Source organism: Miscanthus floridulus, chromosome 1 (assembly GCF_019320115.1).
Source record: "Miscanthus floridulus cultivar M001 chromosome 1, ASM1932011v1, whole genome shotgun sequence".
NCBI lineage: Eukaryota > Viridiplantae > Streptophyta > Magnoliopsida > Poales > Poaceae > Miscanthus > Miscanthus floridulus.
In genome coordinates this window covers 14874585-14897041 of record NC_089580.1, presented here as the reverse complement: position 1 = coordinate 14897041, position 22457 = coordinate 14874585, and the positions used below count along the sequence as shown (strand labels likewise).

At 48.3% G+C, this 22457-nt stretch overlaps 2 protein-coding genes and 1 long non-coding RNA gene across 3 annotated transcripts; 2 read left to right on the top strand and 1 right to left on the bottom strand.

The window, feature by feature from the left end:
• Positions 1-5468: 5468 nt before the first annotated feature.
• On the bottom strand, positions 5469-6137 carry LOC136473779 (uncharacterized). The gene is made up of 3 exons (XR_010762726.1): positions 6035-6137; positions 5772-5945; positions 5469-5697 (listed from the first exon to the last, which is right to left on the bottom strand). It is a non-coding gene; the product is annotated as an uncharacterized lncRNA (long non-coding RNA).
• Positions 6138-13527: 7390 nt separating this feature from the next.
• On the top strand, positions 13528-14301 carry LOC136473768 (auxin-responsive protein SAUR40-like). The gene has a single exon (XM_066471413.1). It carries the CDS (start codon positions 13672-13674, stop codon positions 13987-13989), a length of 318 nt encoding a protein of 105 aa, XP_066327510.1. The 5' UTR covers positions 13528-13671; the 3' UTR covers positions 13990-14301.
• A 7838-nt stretch (positions 14302-22139) lies between these two features.
• LOC136473759 (auxin-responsive protein SAUR40-like) lies at positions 22140-22457 on the top strand. The gene has a single exon (XM_066471402.1). The coding sequence runs from the start codon at positions 22140-22142 to the stop codon at positions 22455-22457; it is 318 nt and encodes a 105-aa protein (XP_066327499.1).

Below are 22457 nucleotides of genomic sequence, written 5' to 3'. Positions count from 1 at the left end.
CACCAACATAAAGTATCAAGCTTAAATACGCTTTATACAAAGCAAACAAGTTTATAATAATATACAGTTACATTATTACAAGCTTGCCTGAAGAGGCTCAAGTTCACAATAACACAACTATGTCCTCCTTCTACAGCTCTAAGCCTATTACATTGGCTGGTCAGGGCGCATGGCACTTACTGCTCGCCGCTTCCGATACCCTACTCGAGTCTCGGGGACTCTTGTGCTAGTTGAGCTGAAGGGGATGGCCCCACCGGTGCCTGGCTGGTCGAGACCGCAGGCTTCGTTGGTTGGCTCGCAGCTGATGGCATTTCCAGCTGACTCGTCGATGGCGTACCCTGTATAGGTGCTGTCCCACCTCCACACAGGTTAATATCGCCAATTATCTTTGACGACAAGTCCAGTTGGGCTGTCCGAAGCTCCTCTGCCTTGTCTGGGTCTACCTCCTTCGGGTACCCAGCCTCCAGGCGCTTGAGATCGATCAGGGGGTAGTGGGCATGCACCATGCTTAGTACATGGGCACCCGTGTACTCACCAGCCTCCTTCACGAACTCCTAGAACCATCCCCATGCTTGTCTGCATCTCTCGACTAGCCCGAGCTGGCGCGTCCTCGGCTCTTCCTCTGTGAGCGCCGGGTCTATAAGGTCGAGGACAGGCACAATGCCAGTTGCCACTTCTTGGCACCGTTTCTCCCACGTGTCCCGCTCCTCGGCGGCCTTGAGGCATCGTGCTTTCCAGTCATCACGCTCTCTGATCACGGCCTCTAGGTGCTTCTTGGCATTGACTTTCAAAACTGAACACAGTACAAGACATCAAATGTGAAAACACGACATGGCAAGGTGGGCAACAGAATGAGAAAGGTGATCTGGAATACTTACTTTTTAGTTCCTCCTTCATTTTGTTGGTGTGGTCTTGGAGTTGAGACTGGCTGCGTGTTAGCTTCACGTTGTCCTCCTTCAGGCGACCACACTCTGCGGTCACACGGCTATTTTCCCCTTTGAGGCGGGCCACTTCAGCTTCTAAACCTGCCTTACAGCTGTTACTACCAAGAATACAACAACACAAGTCCTGCACTTGTTATGATAAGATGAAACTTTACTTGTTTTCTCCAGCTCTTTGTTGTTGAGCTGGCCGACCAGGTTTTGGTTCTGTGTTTCTCGATCTATCCTCTCCTGGTCAGCGGCTTCAAGTTGGCACCGCAAGCGTTCCACTTCGGCAGCCAGTTCTTTATTGGTCGCCACGATTCCTTCAATCTGGTCGAAGCACCTCTTTCGGTATTTTGCGGTTTTCATCAGGTCCTGCATATAGACAAGCTAAGTCAGACAGTTCGACTACATAATAGGGTCAAGGATTCAAGCCAAACGTACCTGGACTTCTGTCACCAGACGCTTGGCCGCCCGTTCGACTCTTAGGGTCTCTTTGACCTCTGGGATTTCTTCGTGCATAACCCATTCGTCGTTCCGATAGCGCGACACATATACATGTTGTCGCCTATCTTGGGGACGGCCCAAGACCTCTTCTACTTCTTCCTCTTCAGCCTCCTGTTCGGGAGGCGGCGCTAGTCTGGAGTCTACAGACTCCACAACCACCAGGGCTTTTCCATGAGCCGTCGCGTTGGCCAGAATGCTCTAGGCCACTTCTGGCTGCTGCTCCTCGGCTAGATCCGGCTCCCTTGGCGCCATGGTATCCGCCTTAGCAGGGTTCGTGCTCGGAGCACTTGTACTCTGCTCGGCTGTCTTCTTGACCAGCCGCTCGGGGTCGTCCGCCTGCTGAGGTCCAGGCGGAGTTCCTACTATAGGCTCCTCCACGGCTGCCTGCTGGGCAGTTTGTCCCGCCGTTGCTGGCGAAATTGTGCCGCACCCGGCTAGCTGGTCGGGGTTCTCGGTGGACGCCGACCTAATATATCAGAGACAATTTCAGAAGATAATAGTATCCAATGCAAATTACAGGCTTACATCAAAGATATAGATACTTACAGCTTCGATTTGTGGAATGATGTGGCAAAGGTGCGTCGCCTTGACCGTCCCTGCTCCGCGTGTTCGGCAGGCTCCACCGGGTCTTTTTCCACCTCCGGTACAGGCGTCGGGGTTTGATGCCCGATGTTTCCCTCGTTTGTACTCTGTATTGCAGTGGTCGGTGATGCGACCACTGCTAGCACAGAGGAGCCACCCTGCTCCGAAGACCCCATTTGTCTTCTCCTCTTTTGAGGGACGAGCCGAAAGATGTCCGCATCTTCTGCTTCATCGTCCGACAGGGGGAAGATGGCTTGGCGTCGTTTGCTGGCCACCGGACGCTTGCCAGCGGCTCTGGTCGGTGTGTCCTCCACAGTCTCGAGTGCCGCCCAGTGGACGTCGTCGGTCCTGGCGCTGGTCTGGGCGGCTGGGTCGGCAGCTTGCGGCCAATCTACACCGGGGGGAGGCGACACGAACACTGCTGCCCGGTCATGACCATTACACTGCTACACAAAGCGGGGGCAACAGTCAATTTCTTGTTACAACATGACTCTACAGTTAAAAGGAGGCATCAATTACCTTTGGGGGAGGTCGGGCCAGCTTGAAGGCGTGCTCGATGTCGTTCAGCCTGACGTAATTGGGATCGGCCAGGTTGAATAGCTCCCCAATCCTGGCTTTGATTTCCGTCTTGTCGAGCGGCTCCTTCCTGGTCCTTGTCGGATCGGCGCTTCCCTGGTACTCGAAGCCTGGATGAACCCTCTTTTGGCAGGGCTGGATCCTTCGGCTGATGAAGTTCCTGACCACACTCGGGCCATCTAGCTTTCCCCACGGGATCATCCCGAGCAGTTCGGCGATCTGCCCCAGGTTCTCAGGTTTTTCTGTCCAGCTATTCTTCTTCTCTAGAATCAGTCCTACGTCACACAGGGTGATGGTGTTTGGCTCTTCACGGATGTAGAACCACTTCTTGTACCACTCATCCAGCGAGGTGTTCCAGGGGCAGTGCAAGTATTGTGCTTTCATGCCGTCGCGCAAATTCAGGTAGGCGCCTCCGGCTATCTTCGAGCCACCGCTCCCTTTCTTCCGAAGACAGAACAGGTGGCGAAAGAGGTCGAAATGGGGCTGGAAGCCACCATAAGACTCGCAGAGATGAATGAAGGTGGAGATAAGGAGAATCGAATTGGGATGCAGATTGCAAATCCCAATCTCGTAGTACAAGCAGAGACCCTAAAGGAAAGGGTGCACTGGAATCCCGAAACCCCGTTTGAAGAAGTCTTCGAAAACCACAATCTCACCTGGTTGTGGATCGGGGAAGCTTTCTCCTTCCGGCACACGCCATCCCGCGAGTGCCTTGTTGTGGAGCACTCCCATGGCGACGAGGTCCTCGATGGTCTGCTCATTGCTCTGCGACTTCCACCATTCCTTCGCCATGACCCCACCTTTCTTCTGGGCGTCTCTCTTCACCATTAGTCTGTCCTTACTAAGGGGGTGGATGCGGTGGCAAGGGGATTGGCGATGATTTTCGGAGGAATAGGGTTTGGCAGGAGGAAGAAGAGGGTTGCGGCGGCGAATGACAATGGGGAACGGTGTGAGTAACTTACCAGATCTACATTATATAAAACAAAGAGCTCCGTCGTTTCGTCCGCCCGAGATTATTGGGAGATGTGCGCACGCGCGCCGCAGACGGTTGTTCACACAACCTCGAGATCTACGCCAATAAACGCGCTCCTTCGTTACCAGTGTACGCGCCTCTTCGTTAATAGTGTAAGAGGGCCCACACTGACGCGCCTCCATACAGGTGCCAAGCAACTGTTTGCCAGAAAAGAGTAAGAAGACAGAATGACGTACTATACCCATTTGCTTTTTTGACCAGGCGTGTTAGACTGGACTTGGCAGAGAATAGAGATAAATAAATACACCGAATAAATACATCAATGGCGTTCGCGTTTTAGATGCCCGTTTCGCGCTAAGGATGGATCAGGGATTGCCCAGACCACTGCTGTGCTCGGGGACTGCCCAGACCACTGCTGTGCTCGGGGACTGCCTAGACCACTGCTGTGCTCGGGGACTACCCAGACTACTGCTGTGCTCGGGGACTGCACAGACCACTGCCGTGCTCGTGGACCGCCCAGACCACTGAAGTGCTCGGGGACTGCTCCGACCACTAACGTGCTCAGGGACTACTACGACCACTATCATGCTCGGAGACTGCTCTGACAACTAGTGTGCTCGGGGGATATCCCGACCACTGATCGAAGAATTGTTCTCCTCGGCTACATGTGATTTGTACTCACATACAGTTAAGAGACATTTATTTAGACCTTACTACAAGGCTCATACTTCGCCTTCCAGCAAGCTCGGGGACTACATCGGTACGATGCACCTACCGGTGCATCTCGTATCGCCTGTACGACGATTGGGTTTTCAACTTAATTGGGAATTCTTTTTAGACCCTGGCACCACGTGCTTACTTCACCTACTACCAGGCTCGGGCACTAAGTGGGCACACTTCACCTAGTGGTGAATGTGTTTGTTTTTCGACCACTACGCCTCTGATGATCAAAGATGCTACGCTTCAAGACGCACTTACATTTCTTTCCAGAAATACAAGTGGGCACACTTCCCGGGACAGAAATCTTTTTCTTTTTTCTTAAGAGCACCATACATTCTTCGGACAACCTATTTCTCCGGCGACGACGGTGGTCGGAAGATGTCAAGGACTCGGGCATAACTTGTCGGAGAAGGTCGAAATGGCGTGTCGCAGCATAATACATGGTGCTCGGGGACTAGCTGTGGGGGTATTAACCAATATACCCTTACAGCTAAGCTTGGGCTGGCCCGGATTGATGGGTCCGGTCCATCCGAAAGACGACGCGTGGCCCAGCCAACCTGGTTGGAGTCCTGCGCAGGGAGTTAAGGCGGATTTGGCGATCAAGCAGGATCCTGGTCGGTTAGAATAGGAATCCTTATCCGGCCACATATGGCAATTGTAACTGGCTAGGATTAGTTTCCAGATCTGTAACCCTACCCCCCGGACTATATAAGGCGGGCAGGGGATCCCTCTAAAAACATCTCTCATCAACATACAGCAATACAATCAGACGCAGGACGTAGGTATTACGCCTTCTTGGTGGCCGAACCTGGATAAAACCTTGTGTCTGTCTTGCGTCACCGTCTTGTTTGTGGCTTGCGCATCTGTCTGCCGACAATCTACTACCTTGGGCATACCCCTAGGTAGACTGCCGACCATATTTCGTCGACACAGCTCGGCCTGCAATATTTCACTCCAATATATCAGTAATGCAAATCTAATTTAGGTGTGTAAATATCTACGTACAATGAGTAAAACAGGAATTACCTGGAGTGCTTGGACCTGCTACAGTGCTAGAGAAGGCCGTGGACGTATGGGCTGGCTGGAGCTCGTGCTCCGTGCTCGGATAGCGTCGAGGGAGGGAACAGTGGTGGAGTCGATGGCGCCGTCTGCAATCCACAGCCGCCCGTGCTTCTTGCCTCCTCCGAGCCTCATGATCGCCTCTACATCAATGGGCTCAGTGTGCACATTGTAATCTTCCCCATAGATCTCCCTTACCGTTGACGTGTACTCTTGGACTTTAGTGTACACGTTCGGGTCGGAGTACACCTGGGGCGGGGCAGCTGGGTCGAAGGAGACAGAGGACGACGCCCTGCCCATGTGGGACATAGCCCACGCAGAGAACTCTGAGACCTCCTCGCCCGGGTGCGCAGCCTCCTGCGAGAAAGACGGGAAGATGGTGAGAAATCAAGCAGAATTGAGCATCAAAATAAATGAAAGAAATCACTTACGTATGCTTGTTTGTATCCGGGGAGGCTACGGCTGCCTTGATGGTGAGTTGGACCTTGCCTCATCAGACGCTGTTCCCGCTGCCTCTCGTGCGTGTCAACAAAGTCCTGTGATAACCACTTGTCCACGATCATGGCCCAGCACTCGGGATACGATCGGCACCACCAGGGAATCACCTACAAGTCATCGAGTATTTGACATATAAGAAGATGAAATTTAACCTACTTAATATCAAAACAAATCATTATGAATGTTATTCGCCTACCTCAAGGTACTGGTCCCGAGTCAGCGTAATCCGTCTTGCTTGAGGCTTGGGGAGGGACTGCCTAAGTACCGACCTGTAGTAGTCTATGTGGGCCTGGACGCGCCCATGGTGGTGCATCTCGGTGATGTACTTCCTACAAGCTGCGACAGCCGCCCGATCCGCCTAGGCCTCAAGTCCTTCTTCGGCCTTGAAATATTTCTGCATACAAAACCGATGTATCCATTCATTATTTCGATAAAAGATTTAACCAATGAATGCGATGTATTAAGCAATGTTGTGCGAGAGAGACTTACCCAAAACTCCGCCAATACTCGCTCCTGCTTGTTGCGGTAAGTGTCATCCCTGACCAGCGCATACCTGTCCCAGTTGGAGGCCAGCTCCCACACCACCGGCTCTTTGGACAGTTGCACAATGCCAGGGTACCATTTCCTGCACAAAACACCAAGGATGCTCGCGGGGGTGCGTGCTAGAGTACGCGACAAAACCAACCAGGCCCTGCACAAGTGATTAAGAAAATTTATCAGTTTCTCTTAAGATTTCCAACATATCTTATGAAGTAGTTGTGATAACATCCATAGTTACTTACCTCTTTGCCATAGGCCGAATCACTGAGCGGTTGTGAGGAAGCGGAACCAGAGGGAGGCTCGCGGGACCTTGCTCGTAGAGAGTCCGGGTAGCGGTACCCTCTCCCTCACCCTCGAGCGCCTCGCCTCCCTCATCCTCGAGCGCCTCGTCTCCCTCGCCCGTCTGCTGACCCCTCTCATCCTCCAACGAGGACGAGGCCATGGCCGTCATGTGCTCCTCCTCCAGCACCTCGTCACGTGTCGAGGGAGGAGACCGCTGCCTCCTGCGGCGGCTGCCCCTGGTCCTCCTCTCGTCACCTCCTGCGGACGCTACCCCGGATGACGACCCCTCACCTCGAAGGAGAGGGCGGTCTCTCCCATAAACCGAGGGCGTGTCACGGCGTGGACGTCTGCTCGCCATCTTTGTCCAATCACCTGCAATCACAAAGAATGAACAAGACTAATTAGTACATATATTAGAAATAGATTCAAAATATATAAACAAAACCCAAATTAAAAAACCATAGTATTACATGTATTAGGAATAATCTTCATGATTGGGATCATAGGTCTCATCATCACTGTCAAAATTGTCCAAATGGGCAACACTATCCGAAGGTTCTATGTTGTCATCGTTGTCATTGCCTAGAAGTAATCGCTCAAGCATTGCTATGTCCTTCGCATTTACCACCACATCTCCATCGACCTCGTCATCAACCGTTTCGTTGTCTACTTCCATTTTGATTGCTCCGGGTAAGACTATCTCAAACGTGCCTGGTAGCCCATCTTCTTGATAGAACTGACCATCATATGTGTTTGCGTTGAAGTTGTAATCATCATCATTTGGGGTAGGTAGTTTACCATGTGGAGATACCTAGTGCACAATAGCCCAACCCTTAAGATCCTCTTTGTCTTGGTTGGCGTATCGAGTATAATACACCTGCACGGCCTGTTGAGCCACAATGTAGACATCTTTTCCAGGATAGATGGAATCTTCTCGAATCTCCACTAGCCCAAGATGAGCGGTTCGTCTCGTTGATCGAGGATTAAACCAATGGCATTTGAACATGACAGGTTTAAGAGGTTCGTCTCCATGAAATGAGAGTTCATAGATTTCCTCAACTCTACCATGATAGTCGAGGTCATCAGTGCTGGGCGTACAAACTCTGCTATTTGTGGTTTTTCGTTTGGGCCGAATCTGCTCGTAACCTGTTGTGTGGAAGCGATATCCGTTCACGTCATAGCCGGTAAATGACTTCACCCCAACATCACAGCCGTTTGCAACCTGTTTTAACTCGTCGCTCATGGACGAATCGGTCTGGGCCTGCAAGGTGAATCATGATAGATCGTTATATTAATCAAACGTACGATCACCTTGGACGATCGAACGTACGAGCTAAATTGGACATTACCTTTTGTTTGAACCAAGAAATGAAATCAGGCCTCCCCGCTCCCGCACCCCACGAAACAAGGGTGTCTTGTTCATGCGAGGTAGGATCCCTTGATTGATGCCAGAATTCACGAACAAATTCCCTGTCCGAACGAGAATCAATGGGGTTGGATGCAGAATAGTGACGGCATATTGAAATAAGTTCGTTGAGAACTTACTTGATGAACGGCTGCACCTCGGTAAGGTTATTCAACACATATAGCATGATACTGCGCCACTCTTCATTTCCCAATAGCTTTGGGGTTGATCCACTTGCGCTGCCGAGTTGGCCTTGGAAAAGGCTCAGGGTCGATTCATTTTCGCCAGTATTGTAACGAGAGGGTGGATTATGATTGCTAGGAAGGTTCGGCTTGTAGTATAGCGTTGTGAAGTTTGCCACCTCCTCCCGAAGGCATGCCTCTGCAATGGAAGCCTCAATTCTGGCTTTATTTGTACATTTTTTGCGAAGAGTCTTTAGACATCTCTCGATTAGATAGCACCAACGGGCCTGCATGCCCCCCCCAAACGTGCGTCGGACGGGAGGTGCACAATCAGATGTTGCATCGGCAAGAAGAAGCCGGGTGGAAAGATCTTCTCCAGCTTACAGAGCAACACAGGTGCCGCTTTTTCCAAGTCCTGAGCGACGGTCCGAGATATCTCCTTGGCACAAAGCTGGCGGAAGAAAAAGCTCAACTCTACCAGCACTTGCCAGACATGCTCAGGGACATAGCCTCAGACCATCACCGGAAGAAGCCGCTCAATCCATATGTGGTAGTCATGACTCTTCATCCCGTTGACTCGCAGAGTGCCTAAGTTCACTCCCCTGCTAAGATTCACTGCATATCCATCTAGAAACATTAACATCTACATCCATTTTAGTACCTCCCTCCTTTGATCGATTTGCAAGACAAAATTGACCTTAGGCCTTTTCCAGTTCTTGTTTCAGCCACTAGGAGGCTGCATCGCTTGATTCGGTCTATCGCACAACGTCGCTAGGTCCACTCTAGCCTTAACGTTGTCCTTAGACTTGTCAGTGTCCATGAGAGTTCCCCAAAGTGCCTCGGCGATATTCTTTTCAGTGTGCATTACATCAATGTTATGTGGCAGAAGAAGGTCATCGAAATAGGGGAGCCTCATCAAGCCGGATTTATGAGTCCACATATGTTCCTCACCATATCCCACAAAACCACCTTCTTCATTGGGCACAAGAGCATCTATCTGAACACGAACCTCGGCACCAGTCCTCAAGTGCGGTTTAGGGTCTGTCACTTTGACACCTTTCGTAAAGCTCTTGATGTCTTCTCTAAATTCATGGTTTAGAGGGAGGAACTGACGATGCTGGTCGAACGACGAATACTTGCGACCCTTCTTCAACCAAATGAACCTCACGGCTTCCTTGCATACTGGGCATGGGAACTTCCCGTGAACACACCAGGCGGCGAATAACCCATACGCCAGGAAGTCATGCAGGGAGTAGTGGTACCAAACGTGCATTTTGAAGCTTGTCTTTGTAGCTCGATCGTATGTCCATACCCCCTTCTCCCAAGCGTGGATCAATTCATCAATCACAGGCTCCATGAACACACCCATATTACTCCCCGGGTGTCCAGGAATTATCAACGACAAGAATACGTTATGTCGTTGAAAGGAGATGCCGGGAGGGAGATTGAGGGGGATAACAAAAACGGGCCAGCATGTGTATGGGGCAGCCATCATTCCATAAGGATTGAACCCATCTGTTGCCAGCGTGACACGTACATTACGAGCCTCAGCTGCTTTGTCACGATGTTTGTCATTGAAATACGTCCATGCTTCAGCATCAGACGGATGTACCATCTTTCCAGGATTGTATCGTTTGCCATCTTTGTGCCATGTCATCTGTTTCGCGGATTCCTCAGTCATGAATAGCCATTGGATCCTCGGTAGGAAAGGAAGGTGACGTAGCACTCTCGCGGGGATCGAAAGCTGCTTCTTCTGGCCATCACCAGAGTCTACCTCCAGGTACCTGGAGGATTTACACTTCGGACAGTAATTTGCATCCTTGTGTTCTTTCCTAAATAGGACGCAACCCTTCGGACAAACATGTATCTTGTCATACGGCATCTTAAGCATACGAAGGAGTTTCTCTGCCTCGTACAAGTTCGTCGGCAAAGTGTGCTTCTCCGGTAGCATGGTGCCAAACACGGCCAACATCTTATCGAAGCCTTCTCGACTCAGGTTTAACTCGGCCTTCAACCCCATTACGCGTCCAATCGCATCTAGCTGAGAAATCATTGTACGCTCGTGAAGGGGTTTCTGTGCTGAGTCCAACATTTTGTAGAAGTCCTTTGCGGATTCCTCCATCTCCTCCTTCTCACGTCGTTCAGCGAAGTGAGCTTGGTGGGCGTCATCTAGCATGTCTGCTACCCTGGCATCATCATCAAAAGCCTCGAGGTGTGCTCTCACCACCTCCGCTCTTATACAATCTGCTTCACCATGGTAGATCCACTGCTGGTAGCCAGGCGTATAACCATTGAACACAAGATGTCTACCCATGGTCTTCTCATCTACTTTTCTCCTGTTGTCACATTTGCTGCAGGGACACCAAACTAGAGAATGTCCTCCTGCTCCTAGGCCAAATGCATGTTTCAAGAAACCATCTGTCCCCTTCACCCATTCATAGTCGTAGTCACTCCCGCTTCTCCAGCCCGTGTACATCCACTGACGGCCCTCCATCCTTTAACATTTATAGCATAGAGTATTGTGACCATCAATTGCATCTACGCGGTGTTCCTACTGTCTAATAGGTGAGGATATGTCCTAATCCCACCCGCGGATGCGTAGATGAGGTTAGTTTCCGTGCTCCGCTCCTCTCCAAGACAGAATTTCGGCAGCACCTCCCCGCTGTTCTCCCGATACACGTCCTGCAAGGGAGAGTGTGTATCCGGAGAACAACAGGGAGGTGTTGCCGAAACTCCTTCTTGGACCGGAGCGGACCATGGAAACTAACCCATCTACGCATCCACGGACTGTCCAAAAAATGTGGACAATCCAAAACAGATACGGTCGTAGATACGCAAAGATCCGCATACCTACGACCGTATCTCTTTCGGATGGGAGACACCTAACTGGGTTACGCGTGGGCTACGACAGACATACGCAAAAAGAGGTTATTTATACCTAGGGTGTCGGTGAAGTAAGGCTAGCGGGGCAGTGGCGAATCGACGCAGTGGCGGGGCGACGCAGTGCAGGCAGAACCGCGACGTCGACGAAGATGATCGGGGTCGTCCGGGTCCCCTCCGACGTACTCTTCTCCTGCATAAAAAGACAATAGGTTATTTTTTGTTCAAAATTTCGGCAGCACCTCCCCTGCACGGGGAGGTTTCCAAAACCTGCAAAAAAACGACACGATGGCCGACATTCACAACGGCACGAAGGCCGACAACCACAACGGCACGAAGGCCCTCATATCAACTTATGGCATGAAGGCCCACACAACCACATACGGCACGAAGGCCGACAACGAGAGTTTTACCTAGGGTTGCGGTGGAGTCGGGCGTCGCGGTGCGGGGGTCACTTTCTTCTCCGGCGAGGTCGAGCGGCGTTGGAGTACTCCTCTCCCCCTCTTCCCTTTATTCTCTCCTTTTCCCCTTCTTCTCCTTCTCTTCCCCTTCCTCCTTCTCCTCTTCTTCTCCTTTTCTTCCCCTTCCTCCTTCTCCTCTTCTCCTTCTCTTCTTCCTCCAACTTCACCCTCTGCCTCCTCCCCTCCAACAGCAGCCGGCGACGGGGGCGGCCTGGGGGCTGGGGTCGGGGCGGGAAGGCCGGCGAGGGGGAGCCGCCGGAGGGCCGGCCGGGGTGGTCGACCTCCCCTTGCTCGATGGAGACGGGGAACGGAGGCAGGGCGCGACCTCGGCCGCCACTGGGCGTGGTGGGGCGGCGGGGCGCGCTGGGGCGGCTGAGCGCGGGGGGGGGGGGGGGGGGGGGGGGCGGGCGCGCGGCAGCCTTCTCAATTTTTTAGCACAGCCTACACATGCGATAACATGACATCTCGCCAAGTTTCGTGATTTTCGGACTTCATATGGATTTTATATAATTTTAAAACACTTTTTCGGCAAGTCGGTCGTCATGTTACGCGAACAAGATGTGTGAAAATTTGATGCGAGTTCGTGGATAGGGACTCAACATGCACCAATTAACATGAATAACATTTTTCGAAACACTACATTGCAATATTCCATGCACCTGCAGTTCAAATTTGACATATTCGAAAAAAATCAAAGAATCGAAATAAATTAAGGAAATATACAAAACAAAATCAAAATTGGCCTAAATTTTAAAATTGAGTTCAAAACAATGTATTGTAGCACCACAAAAAAACTGGGCTAAAAAACCAAAAAAAATTGCCGAGGGCCTGGCCCGTGGCCCTCGGCAAAGAATTTTTTTTAAAAAAAATAAAAAATATTTGCCGAGGGCCTATCCTGGCCCTCGGCAAAGGGCTTCTTTGCCGAGGGCCTAGCCTCGGGCCCTCGGCAAAGGAGATTTATAAAAAAAAATTTGGCCAAAAAACTGGTTTTAAAAAAATCTTTGCCGAGGGCCTGGTCTAAGGCCCTCGGCAAAGACTTAAAAAAAATATTGCCGAATAATCTGGTTTCACAGAAAAAAAAAACCTTTACCGAGGGCCTAACGGGTGGCCCTCGGCAAAGCTTGACGGGGAATGGCCGCTGTGACCCAACAGGCCTAATTTGCTGAGGGCATCTTTGCCGAGGGCCGCGGCCCTCAGCAAAGATTTGATTTGCCGTGGGCCTGTCTTTGCCGAGAGCCGTACCCTCGGCAAAGGCCTCTTTGCCGAGGGCCGTTCTTTGTCGAGGGCTCCTGTGGCTGGCCCTCGGCAAAGAGTGTCTTTGCCGAGTGCCCAAGATTTGGCCCTCGGCAAAGCCTCAGGCTCTCGGCAAAGCACGCGTTTCCAGTAGTGAGTGGATCAACTAATTCCTGGCCTAGATTGAATAATCTCCTGGATTGAATCCCAAGCTACCGAACGAGGCCTAACAATTAACGATAAACCATTGGTTGGATTAGTGAGCCATTAACTAACTTGAACGATTCGAGCTGTGACTATTTTATTTTCATTCAATGGCTCACCTGTATGTAGTATACACGTTAGTTCCGGATCCGTCCCGAGCCGCTTATTCAACAACCCTGTTCAACCATACAGCGAACCTAGCTAGCTAATCCATGATTTCCTTTTTCGGAATTGACGAGTTAACCATGATATATAGACTCCATGACCATGATGGTCTCTGTCCAGGTCAACATTTTGGACTGGCATAGAGGAGAGAGCAGATTAGAGGACCCAGCAGCTCGGGCTCGGTCAAAAGATTCTGCAACTGCCATAAATCCCCGGCGCCCGCCGCGAAGCCGCGCGCGCTCGTCCCAGTTGCTCAAATAATTGTATCTATTCTGCCAATCCAACTCTATAAATCCCGCCAGTTCTCGCTCTTTTTTCCGCAGCTGACGACCGAGCCCGAGCCCAAGAAGAAGAGACGCGATCCAATCATCTACCATCGTCACTCGCCCTAGCTAGCTAGTTCCCAGTCCTCCGGCGAGAGCTAGAGACGATCTCTCTCTCGTCGGGGGCGAGCAAACAAACGCACTGCAACATCCCGGCCATGGCGTGGAAGAGGAAGAACGGCAGCGGGTCGCCCGGGCGCGCGGGGTCCGGCGGCGCCTACGAGGAGGAGAAGGTCCCGAGAGGGCACGTGCCCATGGTCGCCGGCGGCGGCGGGGTCGACGGAGAGGAAGGCGAGCGGGTGCTGGTGCCAGTGCGGCTGCTCAGCGACCCTTCCGTCGCGGAGCTGCTGGACATGGCGGCGCAGCGGTACGGGTACGGCCAGCCGGGCGTGCTGCGGGTGCCCTGCGACGCCGGCCACTTCCGCCAGGTCCTCGACGGCGCCATGCAGAGGTGCGGCATCAGCTCAGCAGCCTGAAATGAAATGGCTGGCAGCCTGGACATGACGACGCAACGCGCCGTCGCGCGCCCCATGAGGCGACCTAGCTAGCTTGTACACTGTACACAGATGATAGATAATCCTAGAGATGATTACTTTGTTCTTCAATATATTGATTGATCCATTCAATTCCCTTGATCTTGATCAGGAGTGACTCCTTAACTGTAAACGCAACGCAGTACCAGAAGTCAATCTATGAGTAGAGCTCGATCAGGCCTATCATTAGCTCTTCGTCGGTAGCTCCGTTTGTCCACAACAAAATACTACGTACATACTCCAAGAAAAGAACCCTTCTATTACACATAAACAAAGTATATAGTCCTTCCCACGATCCTGATTGTTTCTTTTCACACTGACACAAATAAAAGGAGAGGATTGACATGAAAATGTCGTGATTATTGAGCCAATCTTGTTAATAGACTAGTACTCTCTTTATTTCAAAATAAATGTTTATCTCACACTTCGAGATGTTTATCGATCTTAAGTTTTACTAAACATATATAAAAATACTAATGCTATAATACCAAATAATATCATTAGATTAATCAAATCATACATTTTCATAGCAAATCTATTTAAAAATATAAATGCTTAAATCTAGTCAGACTCAAGATTGGCTGACTCCTTAGAGTGTGATATGAGCACTTATTTTTGGATGAAGGGAGTAGACCTTAGGGATTGTCCAACAACTGTCGAAATCGATAACTTCCTTCACGTTTTGTATGATGCAGAAGAGAGAACATGCAAAAAGAACTCACTAGCGAGCGCTCAAGGGAACGAGGGCACCTCGAATGGTGACTTATAAGCTAACTCTAAGCATATTATTTTATATTTTAATAGAAGAGGGAGAAAAATTATCTCTTAATCAAGAGCTAGTCTTATGCATGAGTATTTATATTATGAGCAATGTAGGTTGTCATGCATGACTATTTATATTATGAGCTATGTCTTAGAGAAGTTGTCTTAGAGCTAATAAGTAATAACTATCTCGATCATAATGTTGATGGAGGTGCAATGAGTGATATACTCTCACAGCTTCCCATAAATCCAGTATCTAATTGCATTGTCTCATTTGCTTGTATCTCCTGGTCAGCTGACAATTTCACCACGTTTGAAGACTAAGGTGAAAGTGATGAAAATAATTCGCTGTGCCGATCCAAGGATACGGAGAAGATTTTTTAATATTCTTGCGGATATAGATAATCTGAATTTGATTGTGTATGGATGCGGGGTCGGATATAAAATCGACATAATCTAATGTATATGGATTATCCACAAATTCAATATGGATTATCCGATGTGGCGTTGTTTAAAATTGGATATCTGATAATTTCTCTCTTGGACTAAAACCAAGAGGAATTCAAGGTTTAAGAATGCTTTTTAGTTGAGAACTCTTATTTATAACGTGGTTGTTTTACGTTCTAAAATTTGAATTGAGAATTTACTGGCTATTATTATTGGCTAATAACTAAGTGAGGATACCTGTTAAGTGTTAATTGTGTCGATGTGATAGCCACAGCATGGAATGCAATGCAAGATTATTGTCTTTAGCTTCTTATTGGCCCTTTACTAAATTAATTCTTCACAAGCATATAATTCTCTATGTATAGCATGCACATATTACTTGATTATTTAAATCTTCCCCTAGCTGATTCAGCTCCATCTTTGTACCATTTTTTACATCCGAAAAAAAAAATCTGCATTGGCTTCCACATCCACATCTGTGTATTATCCACTCTGTGTTTTTATGACCGGAAAGAGTAGCGGATCTTAATCTCTTGCTTGCTTCTTACTCTTATATCAAAATGTAAACTACATGTCCCAAAAGAATGTAATTAGTTACAGATTTATCCTGAATCAAAACATCTTGTTTTTACATTAAAAAAAGCATCTTACGCTTAACTAAATTCTATGTCATATTTATCATATTATTAAACGGTATCAATATTCATTCATGACTCTAAACAAGTAAAGTATGAAAACATATTCTATATTAAATAATTAATCTAATAATCTTTATCTATCTAATAATATGATAAACATGACTAATTTTTATTTAAATTTTGCTAATTTTGTTATGTCTTATTTTGAGACGGAGGAGGGAGTACAAAGGTAGGATATATGGCATTTTTTTTCCAACGACGACGGCCGCAGTATATCCCAGAGAAATCCAGACGTAAGTCAATTACGTCTGCTCTGGAATGGGGGCACACACGTACCGGAGTACCGGACACGCCAATACGTGTGTAGGCTCTACTCCAAGCTCCATTCCATCGCAAGTTGGATGCGAAGGGACGGACGGGCCGGGGCGGCGTACGTATACGACCCGCACGTGAGCATGTTGAATGGAGACGAAATCGCGGTTAGACTTCAAAATAGGAATAAAAACACAAGAGGAGTACGGATGCGACTTGAGGTCAAATAGTAGCTCTATCTGAGGCCTACTAGGAGTATTAGACATTTAGACGCCGTGGGAACATTGAGCATAGGTTTTCAGGATATCCCATTTGGATGGGGCATTTCTTTTACACACCAAATAAAAGCACATGGTAATCTCAATATACCTAGCCGGTTGTATATTATAAGCATTCTTTAAAGTTTCGTGTACAAAGCTATGCATTTTAAGATGGAGGGCTTAACCGATCGAGCACTTTGTATATATATAGACCAAAGAAATTGACCCAAACAAACTTTTTCCCAAAAGCATCAGTTCTGGTGGTATTACCACCTTATGACAAAAGCGCCTCAGACAACATTGAATACCTGAAACTAAGCACGTTCCTTCCATGCTTCATGCATGTTGAACACGTTTCGATCTCCATGTCATTTAATTTGGTCATCATCTCACATGCGGCGCATCAGACCTGCAGATCGCATGACCAAATCTGGAAAGTGAAAAGCGGTCACGATTCACGTACAATGCAAACAGTTAGTTCATACTACCAGCCTTTTCGTTTGGCCGTGGCTTTCGTAAACGATCGTAAATTTTCAGCCGGAACAGTATCTTTCTCTCATACAAACCAGCCAGCAGTACTTCTTCACGAACCAGCAACGATACGAACCAGCCAACCGAACAAGCTAAATACAGGCACGTTCCTTCCCTGAATCATATCATGTTGAACATGTTGCGAATTACGATGTCCATGTCATTTAGTTTGGTCATCTCATACGCATCAGACCTGATCGCGGGATCGCATGACCAAATCTAGTGTATGTAGAAACAAAAAAGCGATCAATGTTCACGGACAATGCACAGTCGGTTCCTGTATGAGACCATTCATGGGGCGCCGTGTGTCCCAAAGAAGCGAGGGCAACTTCAACTTGGAGCATGGATAGCAAGTCACCGGCCGGCCGGCGGCACGTGCATGATCCAAACCCATCTTTTTTCCCTGGACTGAAATTCTGGAAGAAATAATCAGTGGCTGTGGATTTTTAATTTTTTATATATATACAGGACCCGGGCATTTTGGGTCTGAACGGATGGTGCCGGGCATCCGGCTCGCGTCCCAATTGCTCAAACCATAGCCGTCGTCCAGCCCGCCAAAACATATTCAATCCCAGGACAACGACCGCGACGCGAGCCGACCTCTCGTCGTTCGTCGATCTCACTCGTCGTCGCGTCAAACCTGTCACGCAATTCGACCCCCACGCCCCACCCGGCCTACGTCTTCCCCGCAGCTGACGACAACCCAGCGCGCACACGAACGAACAAGCGTAAGCGAGTAGCGACGATCGACTTGAATCGCTCGCAGCAGCGGCAGCGCCATGATGTCCTGGAAGAGGAAGACCAGCAGCGGGGAGGAGGAGAAGGTCGTCGTCCCGAGAGGGCACGTCCCGATGCTGCTCGCCGGCGGGGACGACGGGGGAGATCATCATGGCGAGCGCGTGCTGGTGCCGGTGCGGCTGCTCAGCGACCCTTCCGTCGCGGCGCTGCTGGACAAGGCGGCGCAGCGGTACGGGTACGGCCAGCCCGGCGTGCTGCGGGTCCCCTGCGACGCCGGTCACTTCCGCCAGGTCCTCGACGGCGCCATGCACAGCCTGAAATGAAATGGCTGACTGGCTGGCCGTGACCATGATGACGACGACAACGCGCCGTGAGACGAACTAGCTAGTACATCAGAGCAGCTTGTATGTAGTGGAACATAGATATATGAAACTAGTATTTGTTCTTTGTTAGGTCGATTAAATTCTTTGATGAACACATATATATATATACAACGTTCGATGGTTATAATTTTGAAGGGTCACGCTTATCGGCTTGTTTCGTATGCTGATCATTTGATATACACCACACTTTACTTACTTTCAGCTCTGCTTCTTAATTAATTCTACAACACGCACGAGAAATGAGTATAATCAAACAAAATAAATTCAAATTAAATCAATCGTTTTAAAAGCACCTGAACAACTACCGTACGTATTCGAAACTTTGCATCAGATTCAAAGTGGCAATGCGCATATCACTAAGCAGTAGCAGTTCTTGTTGTCAGCCAGGGTGAATTGTGTAGGACAGAGAGAGGAAGGGCCGTGTTTCTTCGTCACCCCTTCCTGACCCTGGAATACTCGGATTTCCGGCCGATTTTGCCGAGGAGAAATGAAGTCGTTTTCACAGCTGCAGAGCTCTCTGTTATCTGATACTGAAAGGGTCTCCATCGTTCACTTGGAAAGTTGGAACTGGAAGGAAGCCCTGTCTAGAATTCTCTCTTTTCAGAAACAAACAAGATAGCCTCCGATTCTGCTTTTCTTACCAGCAAGATGAAAGTTCGATATGTACTTTAGAATTCCTTACCTGCGTCTACATCATACTTTATTCATCCTGAAATATAAAATATCTTATAAGAAATTTAGAACAAATTATTAGGTAAACCAAATTTGACGAAAGTAGCTCTCACTTAACTATAAAGAGAACTTGTACTTATCATATTTAAAATCTGGTGGGTGATACTTATGGTACTTACACATGTGACTGGTACAACGGAACGCACTATTGTTGCGCTTATTTCCAAATATTCCATGCAAAAGATGATAAAAGTGTAAAACCCTTTGCGATGTGATTTGTCTGAGTCGTCTTCGAACCATGCCAGAACCAGGTCTCCCTGCTGCACCACAGGCCAGAAAAGAGACGGTCCTTGGCACATAGGGCACATGTGCCGTTGTCCTACAATCCATATCTGTGCAGCCCGTCTGATGTCCAGCAACGACGACCCATGAGCGATAGCCAAACGAAGACCCTCATCATTTGCATCTGACCAATTTTTTCCTTTTTTTTCCAACGGTGGCAAGCTTGTTTTTCAATTGGATATGGCCAATTTTCTGCTTGAATCGATATTGACGTGTTTTGGCTGCCATGCCGTTTCAGTTCCTAGCTTAGTCGCTGGCTGCTACCATGATTTATGATGCTCAAGGCTTTGTGTCTCAATCAGATTTGCCCGTTGACAAACCAGTGTCTCAAGACAATTCTAATCACATGCCCAACGTCATGTTGGTATGAAACATGTTTCACTGCACAACCTCAAAGACGTCTGTAACGAGAGGTGACCTTCTTATAAAAAATAAACAGAGGGAGATGATGCCCTTTTTGTTGTCAGCTTAGTTATCAGAGAAATTTTCAACCACGCGCATTTCAGAGCGTCAGAGCGTGACTTGTGGACGAGATCTTAATAAATCGCTTACGCTTATTGCTCACCTCTCGTCCTCTCCCCATGCGGACGGGATCTACAGAGTACATAGCGTAGTTCGTGGACGCATGGAGGCTATCAGGTCTGTTTGTCCAATAGAAAGCACCAGTGCGACACTGCTGCATAGAACTTTTTTCCATTGTTCAACCTATTTCCCCCCCTGCTGTAACAGTATAGCAGCCTGTGCCGCAATCACCTAAGAAGAACAAGAGTTTTAGAGCACTGGAGAGGGTTCAAAATTTCGGCGAAATTTCGCGAAATTCGGTAATTTCGGTGGTGGCCAAAAGAAAAATCTAAAATTTTGTAATACACTAATACATGTGTTATATAACTTTAGACTCAATTTTTTATTATTTATATTGCATATTTTTGTATTCAATAGATGTGTAGTCATAAATCATACTAATATTTGTTTAGATTTAAATGTTTTTTTAGAAAAAGCATACTTCATGGGCTAGTCTCTAAAAAAATTCGCCGAAATTTCGGCCGAATTTCGCGAAATTCGGTAGTTTCGGTGGTGGCCGAAATTTTTGCAATACCGAAATTGAAAACCCTGCACTGGACCATTGCCGTGAATCTCACAAATAACTCTAAAACGCAGTTTTGTCCTTTTTGTTGATTGTTGTTGTTGCAAAAGTCTTGGGCTCATTATTGTGGCAAAGACTTAATTAACCTATACTAATCGAAATATATAGTGAAACGTTTTTCAAGTCAATTGACTTTTCCATCCAAGTTGATCCACAATAAAGGAATGTTTGCAATGCAACCTGGGGCCATGTGGCAGCCACCACCAACTTCGCAGTCTGCCGTGGTTTGGCCTTGGTCTGGCCGCCCTTTTTTTATCAAAGTTGTTGAACCTCACGTGCCTCATGCAGTCATGCATCTTCTTCTTCAAGTTGTATTCAAGTTGCACCCTCTCTTAAGATTCTTGTTCTTCCTCCAGCCGCAGTGTCACTTTCGCGTGGAAACTGGAAACTGGACAGCAGCCTCCTCCAGATGCAGAAAATTGATTTGTTAATATGAATAATCTACTTTAAAAGCTACACGTTTTTTACATAGCCCAGCAATGAGTGCTGCTACAAGTGGCTTAACGACTAGATAGAGGTATTATAATAATGTTCAGTTAAGTATGTATGAGTATTAGCTACAAATAAACTGCTTAGCTTGTCCATATTAATTTAAAAATGAGGAATCTTAGGCATTATTACGTAGTACTAATAAGTCATTCATAATTATTGTTACAAGTGGCTTCAGGGAATTGGGATGCAACAGCTAGCCCCGTGCCAGGCAGACTCGTTCTATGTCAGGCAGTATCTGCGTTTCTGCGGATGTTGTTCTCTTTTTTCCTTGTCCGGTAACCTCCAATTGCCGTTGTTTTTCCTGATTTGTAAGTTTAATCTACTCCCTTTTAATGAAAAACGTTGCCTCGTGGCACTGTCAAGAAAAATTATTGTTACAAGTGTATTTACCAATGATAATTTATGCATTTATCTAAAGAGGCAACTTACATAGTTATTATTGCCACAAACTATTAAAATTATTTAAAATAAATTGTTGGTTTCACTAGTATGTGATTCGTTAAGGAACCATGTTAATTGCAAAAAACATGGAAATATAAACTTTACCGCTCATGCATGTGGCACACAATATATATGTTTACATTGAATTAGTTTCATATATGAACCATGGAAGGGAGTACCTTAGAAGCACATATCGGAATATATGCTCGCCGAAGGTTTTTTTTATTTAAAAAATTAAGATCTATTTTTTTCTAGCAGTGGTCAAGATGAACGTGTTGTTCAAAAGGTACACCAATCTCTGCCATTGGTCTACCAAGCAGGGGGGAGGAAATTGGGAGATTGTGTCCGGATTGACCGTATCCATGCTTTCTGTCCGCATCATTGACCAGGTGGCTAGATCAATTGCAAAACCTCTCCGAACAGTGAAGAACCCGGTGGTGCATCATCTGAGCCGAGCGCTACCGACGGTGCATTTTTACGCATGTCTTTTCAGCGAAGCGAACAGGAAGCAGCTTGTTCCATTCCATCCGCGGTCCACGGACGAACAGCTGTTGCTAACAGTAACAGCTAGCTAGCCTGAGGTGTAAAAACGGCAGTTCATCATGTTTTGGTCTCGATCGAAAGCCGTCAGCGTGGTCGTGCATGCGTATGCGTGCAAAGCTTTTGCACGAGTCGACAAAGACCTTCTCTCCAATCCAATGCAACTTTTCTTTTCTTTGCGCAGCCAGCAGCATCGATCTAAAAGCCTTGAAAAGTCAATCCCGTCAGGCCTTCACCTTTTTCCTTCTCTTCTTCTTCTCTATATAAACGCTGTGCCGTGCCCATCACCCAACTACACGGTGCCAGTGCCATTGCTGCTGCTATACGACGACGTAACTGCACGGTGCGTTGCGTTCTGTCACAAGACACGCGCCCGCGCCGCGCCATATATATGGCGAAGATGCTGTGGAGAAAGCAGCAGGCGGCACCGAGCAAGCAGTGCTCGGGGTCGCCGGTCCGCGCCGGCGGCGTCGGGGCGGCGATGCCGAGAGGGTACGTGCCCATGCGGCTCGTTGGCGACGGCGGCGAGGATGACAAGCACGATGAGACCGTCCTGGTGCCGGTGGCGCTGCTCAAGCAGCCCCGCATGGTGGAGCTGCTGGAGATGGCCGAGCGGCAGTATGGGTACGGCCAGCCCGGCGTGCTGCGGATCCCCTGCGACGCCCGGCGCTTCGAGCAGCTCATGGGTCTGGCGTGCATGGCCAGGTAG

Bases quoted from the DNA above. Each gene is read 5' to 3' on its own strand.
- LOC136473768 (XM_066471413.1), top strand. From the start codon at position 13,672: ATGGCGTGGAAGAGGAAGAACGGCAGCGGGTCGCCCGGGCGCGCGGGG.
- LOC136473759 (XM_066471402.1), top strand. From the start codon at position 22,140: ATGGCGAAGATGCTGTGGAGAAAGCAGCAGGCGGCACCGAGCAAGCAG.